At 45.1% G+C, this 16,824-nt stretch overlaps 2 protein-coding genes and 1 non-coding gene across 4 annotated transcripts; 1 reads left to right on the top strand and 2 right to left on the bottom strand.

The window, feature by feature from the left end:
- Window positions 1-112: 112 nt before the first annotated feature.
- LOC147185856 (BRO1 domain-containing protein BROX-like) lies at window positions 113-5,440 on the top strand. Of its 2 annotated transcripts, XR_015099432.1 has the most exons (14): window positions 113-594; window positions 1,019-1,147; window positions 1,360-1,466; window positions 1,747-1,843; window positions 1,951-2,046; window positions 2,145-2,217; window positions 2,313-2,418; window positions 2,571-2,660; window positions 2,981-3,066; window positions 3,155-3,236; window positions 3,589-3,739; window positions 3,895-4,054; window positions 4,172-4,322; window positions 5,186-5,440. XR_015099432.1 is itself a non-coding variant. In XM_086104045.1 (13 exons), the coding sequence occupies exons 2-13, from the start codon at window positions 1,047-1,049 to the stop codon at window positions 4,253-4,255; spliced, it is 1,233 nt and encodes a 410-aa protein (XP_085960171.1). In that variant the 5' UTR covers window positions 113-594; window positions 1,019-1,046; the 3' UTR covers window positions 4,256-5,440. The 2 variants fall into 2 exon arrangements, 1 of the variants encoding a protein (XP_085960171.1); XM_086104045.1 differs by having other exon boundaries at window positions 4,172-5,440.
- Window positions 5,441-5,867: 427 nt separating this feature from the next.
- trnas-gcu (transfer RNA serine (anticodon GCU)) lies at window positions 5,868-5,949 on the bottom strand. The gene has a single exon. It is a non-coding gene; the product is annotated as a tRNA-Ser (tRNA).
- Window positions 5,950-8,448: 2,499 nt separating this feature from the next.
- On the bottom strand, window positions 8,449-13,529 carry LOC147185854 (adhesion G protein-coupled receptor F3-like). The gene is made up of 9 exons (XM_086104271.1): window positions 13,089-13,529; window positions 12,183-12,413; window positions 11,614-11,754; window positions 11,293-11,483; window positions 10,610-10,789; window positions 9,214-10,524; window positions 8,795-8,836; window positions 8,677-8,706; window positions 8,449-8,584 (listed from the first exon to the last, which is right to left on the bottom strand). The coding sequence occupies exons 1-9, from the start codon at window positions 13,372-13,374 to the stop codon at window positions 8,522-8,524; spliced, it is 2,475 nt and encodes an 824-aa protein (XP_085960397.1). The 5' UTR covers window positions 13,375-13,529; the 3' UTR covers window positions 8,449-8,521.
- Between the last annotated feature and the right edge of the window lie 3,295 nt (window positions 13,530-16,824).

Below are 16,824 nucleotides of genomic sequence, written 5' to 3'. Positions count from 1 at the left end.
ACTTCCTGCTTCCGGGGGTTTAACAAGTACAGTACTGATTGGAGTGTTAGTTGAGTGTTTATTAGATTTTTAAAAAGTGTGAAAAGGGGACAATTCACAGGGAATTGGCTTTCTGTTGCTTGTTCCTCTTCACAAAGAGATGGTTCTCCTCAAAGCCTGCCCACAGACCAACTGTCAAACACCAAGTCAAGCTCGCTATTCTGAGTTTTGCCACGCTGCGGACAGTGCGGCACACCGAATTTCTCCGGCCAAAACTTTGTAGCCATGCTGGGCAAAGATCCAGACCCACAAGCCATGGCCCCTGTGACATTGTAACACTCCTCAATGCCCAAAATGACTAATTGAGTTGCATTCAGATTAGCATTGACACATTTAGCTTCTGATAAGAAGTATACAGTTGATTGCTCAGTGAAGTAGGAAGTGGTTGCAACGTCATTTGTGACGTCACCGAAGCAAGGTCCGGCCCACTGCTTCGCTATTGGTCGGCTATCGAGTCGCAAGCGGAGGTACCATGACTACTTCAGTCCCAGTTTATTTCCGGAAGTAACTTGTCACTTTCCGCCACTTTACCAAAAACAAACGTCACGAAGATTGGTAAGTATTTAACCCAATATTTTACACGTTGTATTACATGTTGGTGATGTGAAGAATAGGTCGATGTATTATTATCGTTTTGGATAAAACCAGCGTTAATGTTAGCCGATAGCTGTTCTCCAATCTCTGTAATTTGTGTAATCCTAACGTAATCGTTTCTTTTTGAGACAACGATACAATGTGCAAATAATTAATTGAGGCCCAGTGAAAATTTTGTAGTAGAAAAGGGATTCGTGTGTGTGTGTGTGTTGTGTTGTTTTTGTGTCGTTTTAGTAGAGGAACGGCGAGTTAACTGTTAGCTATTAGCTAGCGCAAGCTATCTTCCCTGGAATTAAGTCGTCGAAACTTATCCACGTCAAACATTTCTCAATCGAATGTCAATGCATGACTCAAGTATTAACATTTTTCATGTTTACTGTTGCAGCCATTATTGGCGTGCCCTCACCCAGGAGATGGCACACTGGTTTCACCGAAACCCTCTGAAGGCGACAGCGCCCGTCTCCTTTAATTTTTATGGTGTAGCAGGGAGCCCCGCTGCCAATAAAATCTGCAAGTATGTCTGATGTGTTGATATAATAATGATAGTGTCATCAAATCTGGACGTGGGTATTTCTAATGGTGATAAAACATTGGTTGCTATGTTGATCTTAAACTGTGCGGTCTCCCGATTAAGATCTTTCAGCCAGCCCAATGCTCTGCATGACATGGTTTCCTGTTTGATCAAGAAACGCCATCTAACGATTGACGTGTTGTTCACAAATGCAGTGACCTAAGGACAACCAGAGCAAGGCTGCTGGAAATGTTCACGGATGTCACCTGCAACGCGGAGATGATGAAAAGTGCCACAGATGCATACTTCTCCCTCCTGCAATGTTAGTTGTCACAGTCACACAAAATCCCCCAAAAGAATTTGTCAAATATAGTGTGTGCCACTGTTAATCAGATCATCTGAACTACAATGCATTTTTGTTCCTAAAATTGCGACATTCGCTGCGACAGATAATGTGGCCCGATTAGTCGCCGGACGAATAGACCACTTTGTTCACTTGACAATTTGTAGTATCGTCAAGCACACAGAAGTCGGGCGTCTTGCTAAATGAATCATTTGGGGACAAACCAAACCTTGTTGAAGTGCGCTTCCTGATCCGACAGGCTTCATTGTCTCCTTGGATGGAACTACACAGGACAACAAGATGAGATACATTCAGAACTTCAAATGGACTGATACTTTACAAGGGAACACACCGAGGTACGCGTCAATTGTCGGAAGCCTTTCCACTCCCACTCTAGCAACATGCCGTACCTCAGTTGATGACTTTGTTTTAACGTTGCCCTTGTTCCGCGCTGCGGTCCAAGTGCCCAACAGGATGCGGTTTTCGAGCTGGTCTCCATGGCCTTCAACGTCGCGCTCTGGTACACCAAGTTCGCCTCCAGACTTGCCGGAAAAGAAAAGTACGTGTTTGTGTCATTGTCTTGAAACATTACTAAAGGTGACCTGCTTTAAACTGTTTTTTTAAAAATTTTTTTTAAACATTTTTCATTTTTGACAGCGTGTCAGAGGACGAAGCAAAAGTTGTTCACCGCAGCCTGAAAGTGGCTGCCGGAATCTTCAAAAATCTTCGGGTAACGGAGACGTCGTCACAAAATGTCTTTCGCGTGCTGCCATGATGACTTAATATGAAAACAAAATGGAGGAAATGGTTGTGATTTTCTGATAGGAGGCCCACATCCCTCGTCTCATTACCCCTGCAGAAAAAGGGAGGGACCTGGATCCCAGAGTGATTGACGCCTACATGATCCAGTCTCAGGCAGAAGCTCAAGAAGGTTTGTTCTGCCGTTACTGGAAAACAGGCGCTTGCCTCAAATTGGATTGTTATCTTCTCCTCAGAAGCTCCTGAGGCAACAAACTCAAAGAGAATTTGCTCGCAGTCTAGACGAGCATATTTGATTATGCAAACATTGTTGTTCCTCCGCAGTGACCATCGCCAGAGCCATTGAACTGAAGCACAACGCCTCAATTGTCGCCGCGTTGGCATCGGAGACGGCAAACTTTTATCAGAAAGCCGGTGAGCGTTTCGGGACCGGATTCGTTTCGTTATCGTCATTTGTCAAGTTGTTTTAAGTCCGCCGTGTCCATTCCGATGTGACTCGCGGCCGTCGTCGCGGCAGTGCAGTCGAACCTCGTGACGACGTACTTTCGGGGACGTAACGAATCTTGTCGCGGGGCAGTTAGCTTCCTGCGGTCCGTCCTAACGAAGGCCTTTTCAAAATGAACAACGTGAAATCGGGAGAAATGTGAACGTCGCAAACGGGTACGTCGCAAAGAGGTTCGACCGCACCGAAGCGACGGTTCGTTATGATGAAAACCTGCCGATTTTGTCTCCAGACCACACTCTGAACACTTTGGAGCCCGAGTACAGCGGCAAGTGGAGGAAGTATCTCCAGCTGAAGTTCTTCTTCTACATGGCTTATGTAAGTTTGTTTGCTCGCCTGAGGGTTCGATGTACTATGCGATGTCATATTCTCAGCAGTGTGGTGGGCAACACTTTTGCGTTTGCAGGCGTATTGCTATCACGGACAGACACTGCTGGCGAATGATAAGTGTGGCGAGGCGATCCGATCTCTCCAAGAAGCAGAAAAGGGTATTTGCCTCGCTTTGAATTACTGTACGTCTCGGCAAAAATAAGTTTGGAATTTTTGGAACGGTAGCTCGCTCTTTGACGTCAAGTCAAGCAGGTTGTGCAACTCGCGCAGTCTCAAGTCACCCCCGTTGAGCCTCAAAAAAATGAAAAAGCCAAGTAATGACGCACCGTACAAGTTGAAAATGGAAACGTGGCTGCAAAACGATATTTGCTGTTGAACCTTGAGTACAGTGCATCACCACACAGGCCTGGTTGTTCTCAGATTGGTCTGTACAGGCCCAAATTCTCACTTTTGCTCACTTGACTGGCTGCCTTCCTCATTGAAATAAAGGACTTTTCTTTTTTTTGGTAGCGTATTCCCGGGCTGAAGAACTGTGTAAAGACTATCGTCACACCAAAGGTCCGGGCACCACGGCCAAACCATCTGAGCAGCTTTTCTTCCTCAAACTGGGTGGCTTCATTAAGAACACACTGGAAAAGTGCCAGAGAGAGAATGGCTTCATGTGAGTAACGCACACATACACACCACGCGCACATAAGCTGTGACGTGCGACGTAGCAACTGCCAAAAAAAAAAAAGGTTTGGTTCTTGTGAAATCATATCACCATTGACACAATTCACCGTAAGCATTTATTTGGTGCGCATTATTTTCTCCCAGATACTTCCACAAGGTCCCGGCTGAACCTCCCCAGCTAGAGTTGAAGGCAAACTATGGCCTGGTCGAGCCAGTCCCCTTTGAACTGCCGCCCCCCAGTGAGCAGTGTACTCCCGAAGTTTATGCCACCTTTGACCTGACCAAGGGAGCCAAAAATGACAAGGTCATAAAACTCGCCTTCAATGATTTTTTTTTGTTTGTTTGTTTTCCCCCGGGTTTGGTGCCGCAATTCAAATTATTCCTAGTAATCATGTTTATTGTGCCTTTTTTCCCCCTCCAGGCAAAGCTTAAAGAGGAAGATGTGAAACCAATGAAGGAACCTGATTTAAAGCCCCAGAAGGACACGGGCTGCGCCATTTCCTAAATTCATTTGAGTCATTCCTCTCATGATGCAGTAGCATCCAGTATCCACACAAGTTATCCTCTTACATGTATGCTGGAATGTTTTGTGTATTCCGATGTAACCGCCATCGTTATTGCCATTGCCAGTTATGGTTCTTTTTAGAGCTCATAGTAAAGACCGAGTATTTGTGGCATTTGATTGAAACTGTGCCCCGTTATGTAAACCTTTAAGTGTACTCGGCTCAGACTTTGTCATTCAGCCTGAGGTAGCTGGGTTTATTCTTCTTCAAATTCACTCCAAGAAATTTATGACTAAAAGTCATATCATTTTACATGAATGTAAATCCATAATGGATAAACAAAATAAATCAGACTGATGACCTAATTTAGTGTATTGTAGGTGAAGCGGTTTCCAATAATGTTAGTTCACAAGCGTAGGCGTTTTTTTTTTTTTTTTTGGACCTACCATGGATCTGTCGGTTTACTAATCAAGAATAAAAACCAAAAAACAAGATGGCTTATTCTTGGGATTTTGCCCCTCATAATCATAGTTCCTTATTTCTTCATTTTCTGGATATTTTAGGGTACAACTTAAAACCAACGGTATCAAATTCAGTGTGACTCCAAAAATATTGTCCACCTTATTTTTTTTGTAATATTCTTCATACGTAACAATTGCCTTGCATAAACTGCTGACTTATGTTTTTACTCTTTTCTTGCTGAGGAAGCAGCGTTAATAGTTAACACTACGTGCACTGTATGCTATTTGGTGGCGTTCCCCTGAGACTTGAGTGCAAATGCAAGTAGACAATTTGACCGACAATTATCATATCCTCACAGACTCCCCAGTTGGATTTCAATCGAAGTGAGCTGAAGCACAGCCAGTCAAATTGTGTACATTGTTGTATGCTATAATTGTGTTGTATGCTACTCACAACATTTTTGTCTCCAGGCTCGATGGCGACGGTCACAGTGAAAAAATGGGAATGCTGGCAAAATTCTACAAAACATGAATGCAATGCGAGAAACAATTTTCTTCGCTTTGGAACCGATCGATGGTTGTTTTTGTATTTTCATCAAGACACTTGTTCATCAGTAAAGGTAGACATCACGTGGTTCGTGCTCACAAATGAAAATCATTGCAAACTACCTGTTGTAATTTATGTAAACTGTATCACAATCAATATTAAATCACAATTATAACTAATTCCTTGTATGTGTTTTGGGATTTATGTCATTGTATTAGAGCATCCTGTACACACATTTTTTATTTTTTTTTTGCAAGATGTAAAAGCTAATTAATTAATTTAATTTATGTAACAGAAGTGCCCCAGAGGAATTACTGTTTCTTGCTAGTTTGCTAGTTACTTAGCAAACATTTTGTACCATCTCAATATTTATTGTTTTGTGTTTTTTGTTATTGTAAAGTGTCCTTGGGTGTCTTGAAAGGCGCTTATAAATAAAATCTATTATTATTATTATTATCACAGTAGCAGTGTTAAATATATTAGCTGTCAGTGGCTGTATACAGAACACGAGTGTTTCCTAAACATTTATAATCCATGCAAAATGGATTATAAATGGTGATAAAAATTACAAGAGGACAAGCGTTTCTGACTCTTAAAAAAATTATCCGACGAGGATGGGATTCGAACCCACGCGTGCAGAGCACAATGGATTAGCAGTCCATCGCCTTAACCACTCGGCCACCTCGTCTTGTGACTCATCCCTTAACATGTATTTCTAAGTATAGATAGCCTCATATAAAGCTTCGATATCTAACCAACTTTGCTGCCATTTTTTTTACGAAAAAACACTTCCAACACGTCAATGCTAACATATTTCCCAGAGCATTTACTGTGACGTTCACATTGAACGCATTTAAGTTCAGTTCAACAAAAAAAAAAAAACGAAGATGCATAAGCAATCGATTACATTTGCGTCTTATCACCAATTATTGTTAAACTACACAGAGACAAATCGACAATAACATCATCATAGCCCGATATTATAACATCTTCCAGTTTTGCAAACGTTAAGACTCTCGCGCGTCCTCTAGTGGTATCACAAGAACACTACAACTCTTAAGTGTCAAAGCACAATACGGGCCCATCAGATGAGAACTGAATTTGACATTCATTTGGCTTCATTTGCAGGCCTGTGTTCAATAATCTTGCCTGGCGAATCCGTCAACCGGTTGGTAGACATCAAGCCCTTCGTTGATCGAGGGCGGCTTTCATCGGACTATAACTGAAGTTTGAAAGTTAGCTTCATATGTCTGAACTAAATGAATAAAAAGTCGGTTCTTTCCAAAGAACTTTGTGAGTGCAGGGCTTTTGGTTTTGATGCTCTCCCCTCTTGAAATAAAGACATGTTATTGATCTGTGAGGGAAACATGTGGACAGGATCATAAAAATAATTTCGTTCAGCACCATTATCTCTACACCTCGGACTTCAGACACGCCACTCCAAACTGCCACCTTCAGAAGTTCCCCGATGACTCTGCGATTGTTGGCCTCATTACAGAAGGGGACGATCGGGAGTACAGGGGACTGACGAAGGACTTTGTGGACTGGTGCCAGCAGAATCTCCTCCAGATCAACCCTAGGAAAACTAAGGAGTTGGTTGTGGATTTCTGCAGGAAACAGTCCTCACCAGCACCGATGAACATCCAGGGTATGGACATAGAGAGGGTGACCTCCTACAAGTACCTAGGTGTTCTTCTGAACAACAAACTGGACTGGTCTACAAACACGGACACCCTGATTAGGAAAGGACAGAGGAAACTGAGGTCTTTTGGGGTTCAGGGGTCGCTCCTTAAGACTTTCTATAACTCGGTGGTGGCCTCGGCCATCCATTATGGCGTTGTCTGCTGGTCAGGCAGCATCTCAGGCCGGGACAGAAAGAGACTGGAGCGACTGGTCAGGAAGGCCAGTTCTGTCCTGGGCTGCTCCCTTGACACTCTGGAGGAGGTGGGCAACAGAAGGATGCTAACTAAGCTAAAAGCTATGATGGACAGTCCCTTCCACCCTCTCCAGCCCGCCCTGACAGCACTTGGTAGCTCAGAGACTGTTACACCCGCGCTGCAAGAAGGAGAGATACAGACGCTCGTTCCTACCGACTGCTGAATAAAAATAACAACAATAATAATAATAATTAAATGATGTGAAAAACAATTGTAAATAGCACTGCGATTGATCCATTTTGTATTTATATTGCACTTAATTGAACGGTGTTTGTTTGTTTTTTCTTCTTTCTTCTTTCTACCCACATTCTTGCTGCTGGAGGCTGTAAATTTCCCCAGTGCGGGACAAATAAAGGATATCTTATCTTATGGAGAGTGGTCCCAAGTCGATCGCGAGGGATTTGGAGGGTCATGGGAAAAAAAAAAAAGATTTTTGTATCAGTGTGCGTGTTATTAATATTCTACATTTTTGTGCTAGTGCACACTGCACCCTGAGCATCCTATCAGTCCCACTTTTACAAAAAAAAAAAGTTTCTAAAAATAAAATTAAAATGAAAAAAAGCAGGTGACCCGCATCACCGGAAGTTGTAATCAATCGGCAGTCTGCACATGCATCAAGCGTCGACGTCTCACTTTTGCTTGTTTATTTGTTTTGTTTGTTTGTCCTCATGCAAAGTTGGTTTAACCTGCAATCGACCGATGGCACTGGCAATGGGAATCTGAAGTGCCAGAAGAAAAATGTTCAAACGATACGCGTGAGCGACGTTAGTGACGTTGTTGCACCGAAGACGCCGCAGGAGGGCGTCCCATGCCGCCGGGTCAGGACTCCAACTCAGGTAGGCAGTGATTTTACTTTTCGCAAACTCACAAACCATTGTCTCTACTTTTCAGTCTTGTTCATTTTAGAATCTGTTATGGCTGTTGCTCATCGTGGCATGCGTGAGTGCGTGCGTATGCGCGCACTTGCAGTAACGTGTTGATCGCGGGAGGTTGTTTGCTTGAAAAGCAGATCTTCGGTTAAGAAAGGTTGGGCAGCCTTGGTGTGATGCAGAGATAATGAAGGAAAACGACACTATACTCGCACCAGGATACATGACGTTCCATTTCTGTACGTCGGAGCGACATACAGAAATTATTATTAGTTTATCAGAAACCTGTGGCACATTCAGCACGTAGCCTGAAATCGCAGTGCCCCCGTTTGCCAATGAAAGGAATGAGAGTCAGAGTCAGTTAAAGAAAATCACAGCGCCTTCCCTGAGACATGCATTTTTTTTAAAATTCACGACATGTTGAAGAATAAGGAGCAGAAAGTGGTGTCAACATTCATTTGCCTTTCGTGCATGTGGTTGATGTTTTCTGTTTCTCATTTTGTTTTGTCGAATCCCCCTGAGAAAGTAAACAGAAAAGATCAATCGTTTACATTCGATCCCATTGCATCATTTGGCACAGTTGTGAATAAATCCGATTTGCAAGTGTACCTTTATGAGCCTCAGTAGTTCATCTCGAACCTGCGATTAGTAACACACATAAACACATAACTCGACTCGCTGTACACATTCTACAGTTTGACTTGCCGTTTTAATGAAAGACACCAACCTTCTGCTCTGCCAAACAGCCCGACAGCAAAATCGAAAGTCCCTGCAAGACGAGCGCAAAATAAACGTGAAATCACTGGAATGGCACAGAGATGATTAGCGTTTCTTTTCATGTTGCTTTGAGTTCCGTCGAAGCGGTTTCTTGGGGTTTTTGGAAAATATGGAGAACGGCTTATGAGATGTCGATGTCGCGCTTCCCCTTTGAGGCTAATCTAATAGAAAGTGATCCCAGAGAGAGCAATTTGGGCCCATTTGAGATCCCAAGTACCGTTACTCCTCTTTTGTCACCCATAGGGAGACAATTTAGTCTTTATGAAATCGAAAATGAGAACAGCCAGCGGTTGGCCTATCTTCACATTTTGTGTCCACCTGAGGATTGGACATCGTGTGTGTGTGTGTGTGTGTGTGTGTTGAAAGTACCTGAAACGAATTGAGGATGCAAAAACTGTAGTTCACGACAGTATAAAAGGGATCTTTGCGGTCCGTGATGTACAAAAAGTATCCGACAATCCACGTTAGTCCCAAGACTGGCGTCAAAAAGACCACGGCTTTGACGATGCGTTTGGCCGTTTCCCGGCGGTCCGTCTCCACGCCATCGAGGACCGGCGCCTTCATCAGCGTGGCGATAACCACCGCCACGCAACAAAGATTTGTCACGATAACGGTTCCCACCGGGAGGAGAAAAGAGGACAAGGAGCTCTGGAAGGCTTTCCCGGGAACGAGCCAACAACTGTCGTCGTGGTAAGGCGTGTCGCTGTTTTGACAGTATATGTAAGTGGAGCCCACGATGAGCATCGGGCAGACGTAGCCCACCATGCTGGAGAGAAACATGAAAACCCGTTTGCTCAGCGGCTTGAACACAAAGACCAAATGGTGGACCAGCGTCACGCTCATGCACAGCATCCAGCAGAATGCCGCCAAGAAAAAGAGATGCTTGCAGACGGCCACGACTTCGCACCAGGCGGGACGCTCGGAAAGATCCGCGAAGGAGGAAACCAAGAAGGCGCAGTGGGCCAGCAAGAGAAAAAGGGCCATATTCACCATGACGGTGTGATAGAAATGCGAAAGGTCCGTTTTGACCACCGCTGACCACACCAGAAACTGACTGAGAAGAAAGAGAGCCAAGGAGAAAATGGACACGATCAGACCGACTGCGGTGAGGACAACGAGGCTTCGCGGAGCGTCGTCGCCAAAGCCCCACAGGGCGGAGAACGCGGACAAGTGGTTGCACACGCAGAGGGTGCGATTTCCGGCGCCGGTCACCACCGTGCAGCCTTCTTCCGACCATCTCCCCGTGGCCTTCCAGTACACGCAGAAAGTGTTTCTGGGCTCGGCTCGCTCCCCGAAGAAGTCCAAACTGATCGTTGGCGACGGCTCATCCTCGTCTTCCAGCGTCGCGGCTACTATGAGCGGCGCCGGCTCTGTGTGGCGGAAGTCGTTTTGTAATTTATCCGTCAGATTCCTCACACCGAGTAGTTTCACGAATCCCGAGGAGCCGTTTCTTGTCACGACGACCACGCTGCCCAACAAAGTCACGTTGCAGTTACGGGCCGGGCAGAAGTTGAGGGCGAAATTGCGAGTGGTCAAATTGGTTTGATCTCTGTCGATTTGGATGTTCCTCACTAAACGTTCCACGGCCCCGAGGTAACTTGAGGACAGGTTGTGAATGACGGAGTCGTTGACTCCCTCCCAGGTTGGGGCCAACAGATTACTTGCTGCCTGTGTAAAGTCCTGAAATGCAAAACAAAACGTGGTTGGCTTTGAAACCGTTTCGAGACGTCGGCTTTTGTCTGTCGGTGAGGGAACAAAAACGAACATGCAAGACACCGTTCTTCAGGGGAATGCGCTCTGATGCGTCGGCCATCAACTCAAGAATGCGGACGGACGCCGTCAGGTCAGCGATGTTGCCATTTGAATTTGACACGGAACTGTTCCGAAGTCCGGCAAAAATAGCAATCGACACCTCCGCAGTTGCCCCCTGTCCTTCCACGAACCTCTAGAAACGTGCAAAAAAAAAAAAGAAAAATGTCATTCAGCTATCGGAGATGTTTGTCATGTTCCTGTGAACTTGTGTGTAAATCGATTGTCTTATTCTGCTTCGTCGCCTGATCGTTGAATTCTGGATACCCGATGATGCGCTTGGCTCGCGTGTCTAGAACAGTTGTTCAGCTGCGCAATTTTTCCGAAATAGACTCCGAGAGCGGTCCGTGCTACGCTAACCATTTGGAAACTCGGGAGTGTCGCTGGAATGTACTGTTCCGGTTATTCAGAGCGCCACAAAATAGGAGTGCCAGAGCACGCTCTCGAACTGAGCAGCCGCAGCGTCGGGGAGGAAAAATGAGGGGATTTTAAAAACCTCAGTCATCATTTGTGGACTGTGACTACAGCTCCAGCTCACTAGAAATGGAATTGACTGAATTTTATTGGCTCAAGTGGTTGCACGGTGTATTGGGCATCTGGATGCGAGTACTTCCTGTGAAAGTGCGACACGTGCGTTACCTCGGCCGCTTTCGTAAGGTTGAACAAATGGTGGCTGACACATTTGGAGAACACTGGCTGCCAATCTTTTCCTTGACACGTGCGTGACTCGTAGCCAACTCTGCCTTCCGGACATGTGCGCTTAATCACCGTTTCTCCATCTGGGGTCTTTGGCCACAAATCACCCTCTTCTTCGCAAAATGTGTGACCGGCTGCGGGGAAAGATAAGAATCATTATTGATGGCGAAGTAATGTTCGGATATTGTGACAATTCGGAAAAAGAAAAAAAAAAAAAAGATCTGTCCTGCGGAAAGAAACACTGTAAAGCTAAATGTTGTGTACCGTAAATGACTGGAATGTCCAGTCTTGCGCTTTTGCGTTGATCCTTGACGTTTTTAAATGTGACAGTCACGTAATGGGCGTCCCTCTCTTCCTGGCAGCTGATTGCAACTTTGAAACGGTAGCCCAAAGAATCTGCAGTGGCTGTAAACAAACACACGTCAGTTTCAGGACCATGGAAAAGGTGTGCGGTTCAGAGCCTGAAATTTGCAACGACAAGACAGTCTGTCTTGAGTCCAGAAGTCATAGATATTGTGATCATTTGTGATATTTTTGGGTTACAGCTAAAATCTGCTCAGTTTGTGACCAGCAGTTGGCATTGGAGGGCTCCTCCTCGAGCCTCGCACCTGTTGGTCATGGCGTCATTCGCTTTTCTGTGAGAAGGACCGTCATGGCTTTTAGTTTCTTGTTGCTTTGGTTTATTGCGGTTTTCAGGACTTTTTTTCGATGTACTTTTTCCAGTTTCCTGTAAGTGTTTTTGTTCATGGATTCGGTTCAGTACAGCCTGCTTCTCATGACCCCCAAAAGGACTGAAATAAATAAGCTGTCCAGATGTTTGATGTCGATCTTACATTGCATTTCATTTCCACCTCTGTAGCTCCAGCAGACTTGATAGGCCTCATTGTCCTTGCGGACGGTGGCCGTTAGATCCACCGTCACATTTTCAGTGCTTGGTCTTTTCGAGCAGTCCACAGTCACGGGTTTGGCTGTCATGTAGATCTCTTCAGGCAGAGGTGCCACTCTTAGTACTGTGGTTGCCGTATGACTGAATGTCCCGCTGGTGAATTCACATTCATACACGCCTGCGGTGATGAGCAGACACAAATGCTCACTTGTCATACTGGAGACTATTTGATCAACAAAAAAAGTTTTCCTTCAACAGTGTATGATGTACGTAGCAGAACATGATGAGGTGGAATGATGTTCACGAGCCAATAAATGTAAATGATGACAGGGGATGACTTTAAGACAGGGGTGGGCAAACTTTTTGGCTCGGGGGCCGCTTTGACTTTTAAAATTTGACAGAAGGGCCAGGTCAGCACGAGCTATGGTACATTAAAAAAAAAAACTGCATTTGTTGACAGTCCATATCAAACGCAAATTCAAAAGCATGAAAGTACGATATTAATATACTTTTTTTAAATGACAAAAGTGTTGTTGATGACCTATTTTAGCCTGTGCATCGCTGCAGATGTGTTGTGATCAGACCAGTAGAAGTAGAGCGATACAGAGGTACTAGGTGGTCGAAAAGATTGCCCCGCCCCCCCCCCCCCCGTGTTCTGCAACTTCAAGTCAATGCGCCACCTGGCGGTGAAATGCCTGTCATTACAAGTCCAATTGAAATGAATGCAATCATTCACATCGAACCTTAATTGTGGACCAACCTTCGGTGGGCCGGATTAAAAAGACCAACGGGCCGGATTCGGCCCGCCGGCCGTAGTTTGCCCACCACCGCTTTAAGAAATCTCCGTACTCACCTGCCCAGAGACTTGTTACGTTTTGAAGTGTGACGGCAGTGCAAGACTTCTGTTCTTCTGTGGCGCAGTTTGAATGCAGTTTGACCACGCTGCCGTTGTGAAGCTCAAAGGGCTCATTCCGCTTGATTTTCCAGCCCGAGCTGTTCGACGCCTCCTCAAAAGTGCATTTCAGTGTCGACTCGGACAGGTTGGGTAGGAAAGGTTCTGTCGGCTCGATGGTCACCATCCCTACGAGAGAACGAAAGTCCCGAAAATCTCGGCTCAACCCGACTGGAGTGACGGGCATCTCCTCAAAGCAAAGCCTTCCGGCGCACTTCAAACCTCGGTGACACGATTAAGACCAAGAAAGGCCGCTGCGCCCCCAAAGAGCGGATACCCCGCACCCAGAAGGCACAGTCTGCTTGACTTTGACTTGCCTACAGATTTGATCCTGAAAACGGCCCCAAGGTTGCCTTCCAAAGTCGACACGACGCCTTGGAGTTTCGCCATGTCACATTTGACGCTGAGATCCACCTCAAAGTCCACGGAACAGTTGGACAGCCTTGAAGATGGAGAAATGCTCAAAAACCCCAACGTCACTTCCATTGTTTTCAGACTACGGCTTCTTTTTCACTCGGCAAAAATTAATACAAAAGACTTGATACTAGTCCACCGATACTGTGTTGCGTTTCAATGTGTCACACCAGTGATATTTCAATGTCATGAAATACGATCGATGTTGCTCAGTACCGTACCTCAGGCCGATAATGTTCAGGCGTTGAAAACCGTGAAGTTCTTGAAAGGCCGTATGAAGCTTTCAAAAGAAAATCGGGAAGAATTGCGTTTTAAGTTTCCTATATATACAGTATATATATTTAATATTGTGTACCTGTTGAGTTTTGTTTGAATCCCACGTGGTTCCTGTCAGTGTTGCTGTTCCAGTGAGTTGGACTGTCAAGATGACAAAGGGAGATTTTGCTCAGTTCAGACCTCACCGTCCTCATCATCCGAGAGGATTCCTGTAAAGTCCGTCTGGAGATCGGCTCAGCAGTCCTCCGTTACCTCGGACCTTGGCAATGCAAACTGATGCGATTGCCAAGACGTTGCGTTTGCACGGAGTGTCACTGCAGCAGTTGAGCTTGTCGCACACCTCGTTGCTCCAAATGTAGCCATCGGAACAGTTACAAGTGTGCTCATCTTCCAGAGCTACGCACTCTGGAATGGCAACACGGGCTGTTTTTTGACATGCATACAAAAACATTTTCCATCCCAGTGGCGGTAGATTTCGACTCTATTGCTCCGGATGACCTTGCTTTCTCATTCCAATATTCTTTAGCGTGTGGGACTGGATTGCAATCTTCTCCGTTGTCCCTTGGCGTCGGACAAAACAAGTTCATCTGTAATTTGGAGGATGTACCTGCAACCATTTCACCGACAAGCGTCACCGCGTAGAATGTTCCAGTGTCATCGGTCAGCCGGAGGTTGCTTCTCGCCTTCAAAACTGACAGGATGCTCTGTGCTTGTACTGTGACGTTACTTTCCACCAACACATCAGCGTTGTAGGACGTCCCTAGAGAAATATAAGTCACGTCTTTGGAAGTTAACGTGTGGTATCTTCATAAATAGAGAATACCGTACAGCCATCAGATTTCGTCGATACTATCGGCCAATTTTATTCAATAACACCCAAGCCTACGAAGTTGAGATTCGAATCCATGTGAGGCAGACAGATGTTGGTGGGCGGGGGGGGGGGGGGATCGGAATTTTTTTTGAAGTTTAAACTTGGCCGTTGGACCGGAAATGTTCTAAAAATATTGGTGGAACATATGAGCAGTTCATAAGAAGGACAGGAAAACTGAAGTGTTTGTAATACATACCATCGGCAGAAGCCTGCAAATCAAACAAACGATATATTTAGAAATGACTTACTACATATCCACTATTCCACTATTTGTTTAAAACAAGAAAAAAAAAAAAATTGGGACTTTTTGAAAGGTGACTCTGTTGTTGGCCCTTTTCCACTGCACTTGTACTCGTGCGAGTCCCTGACTGCTATGCTAAGTTGCCTCGCAGTTGCTTCCAGTGCATTATTATCATTCTTATTATTCATAGTGCAGGCACCGGTGACGTTTTGACGCTCGACGATGACGTCATGACGTCGCTCCTACTTGGCTCTCTGCCGGTGGAAAAGCACTTTTTTGGGGCATTGTTAGCAGCACTCTTTTCTGTGGTACGTCCAATTCACGAGACCCATCGATTTCCACTTCACAGGGGCTTTTGAATTCCCACTCGTCTAAATTGATACAAAAAAATCAAATCAATCCCAGAAACAATCAATGTGAAGAAGCATCATTACCTGATAGTACGTGGCTAAAGATCCCAGCAGATACACTAACACGGTTGAAGACATTGTGTTCCTAATGGAGAAATATCACAATTCAATCAGCAATGCATTACAATTAGAGGAGGAGGGTGCAGACTGAGGCTTGTTGTCACGGTGCAATCATCTTCACCGCCAGAGGGCGCAGTTGTCCATTGTTGAACCGACACCGAGCGCAGCCGACAACAATTTAATTTCTGGTCCATTTATTGTACCCCATCATGCTTTAGGAACCTTTTGTACCCTAAGACGAATCACTTTACCGACTTAAAACGAAGACAATCCTACTTTACCCCAAAAGTGCACTCCAAGTATAATGCCGATCTGGTCTAATCATTAAACAGAAGAGTGACGCTGAATTTGTTTTCCTGCTTCTCGAAACAGTGCTGCATTCACTCTTCTCCCCAGCTGCGATGCCACAAAGTTTGAATTGAGCAGGCCACACTCACCTCATTGCTTGTCGCCTCACAACATGGTTACGTGTTTTGTTTTTTTTCCCTCCTCATCAATTTGACAATACTTTTATTCAAATAGACACGCATCCTATTATGTGCATTTACGTCAGTTATAACCGCACTGTAGGACGCGGACAAAATCTCACCTACAGAGAAATACAATCATGTGCAGGACCACTAAATAATTATGGATAGATATTAGCGACAAAAACAGGATACTTGAGTAGATGGCTATACTAAAAAACGATTGATTTGTGTGCATTGGTACATCCCGTCGTGCGGACTCGGGCTCCCTGGCCCCCGTAATTTAAGCCAAGTGTCTCGAACTTGGCTCTTAAACCGGACAGTGATTTAAAATTGGACCGGCAATTTGGTGCCGGTGTTCAGTCAAATCCTAATTTCCTCCTTGAACGTCTATCAAGTCATGCCCGAGGAATCGCTTTGCGCAGATCATCCCTTCATTGCAAAAATGTCCGGCACAGCATCGTTGCTACAGATGAATGGAACTTCTTTAACCTTCGGGGGAAGCTGAGTTGCATGAATGTTATCCACGGAAAAAAAACGATTCTCACCTTTCAGCAGCAACTGGTGTCGAGAAGCATACTGCGAATGCGCGGTCCATCCAAGATTGATCCAAATTCATGACGGTGGCGGAGACGCTCTGTGGCCTTTGTACTGAATCACCCGTCACAATTTGCATGTTTCATGACAGAATCGCTCGTACAGCCTTTTCATGATTTACAAGGGCTTAATATTTGTCTACCAAATCAAATTTTCACCTTCAGGATCTCACACAGAAGCTGCCAAATATACGTTAGATGTTTAGTTTTTGTTTTTCTCACTCTCGGTGTGACACGAGACTTCCCCCGAATGCTTTTTAGCCACATACGCAGCAAAAAAAAAGAAACGGATGACTGCATCA

The sequence above is a fragment of the Hippocampus guttulatus genome, chromosome 23 (genome assembly GCF_054856545.1).
Source record: "Hippocampus guttulatus isolate MCC_2025c chromosome 23, RoL_Hgut_1.0, whole genome shotgun sequence".
NCBI lineage: Eukaryota > Metazoa > Chordata > Actinopteri > Syngnathiformes > Syngnathidae > Hippocampus > Hippocampus guttulatus.
Note: the sequence above shows the minus strand (reverse complement) of the source record. Positions and strands in the feature narration are given on the sequence as shown.

Excerpts from the sequence above, each read along its gene's own strand:
- LOC147185856 (XM_086104045.1), top strand. The coding sequence starts at position 1,047 with ATGGCACACTGGTTTCACCGAAACCCTCTGAAGGCGACAGCGCCCGTC. Across the intron at positions 2,047-2,144 it reads AGACTTGCCGGAAAAGAAAA|CGTGTCAGAGGACGAAGCAA; the intron begins GTACGTGTTTGT and ends CATTTTTGACAG. Across the intron at positions 3,067-3,154 it reads TCTTCTTCTACATGGCTTAT|GCGTATTGCTATCACGGACA; the intron begins GTAAGTTTGTTT and ends TTGCGTTTGCAG.
- LOC147185854 (XM_086104271.1), bottom strand. The coding sequence starts at position 13,374 with ATGCCCGTCACTCCAGTCGGGTTGAGCCGAGATTTTCGGGACTTTCGT. Across the intron at positions 12,414-13,088 it reads CGTAACAAGTCTCTGGGCAG|GCGTGTATGAATGTGAATTC; the intron begins GTGAGTACGGAG and ends TCATCACCGCAG. Across the intron at positions 11,484-11,613 it reads GGACATTCCAGTCATTTACG|CCGGTCACACATTTTGCGAA; the intron begins GTACACAACATT and ends CTTTCCCCGCAG.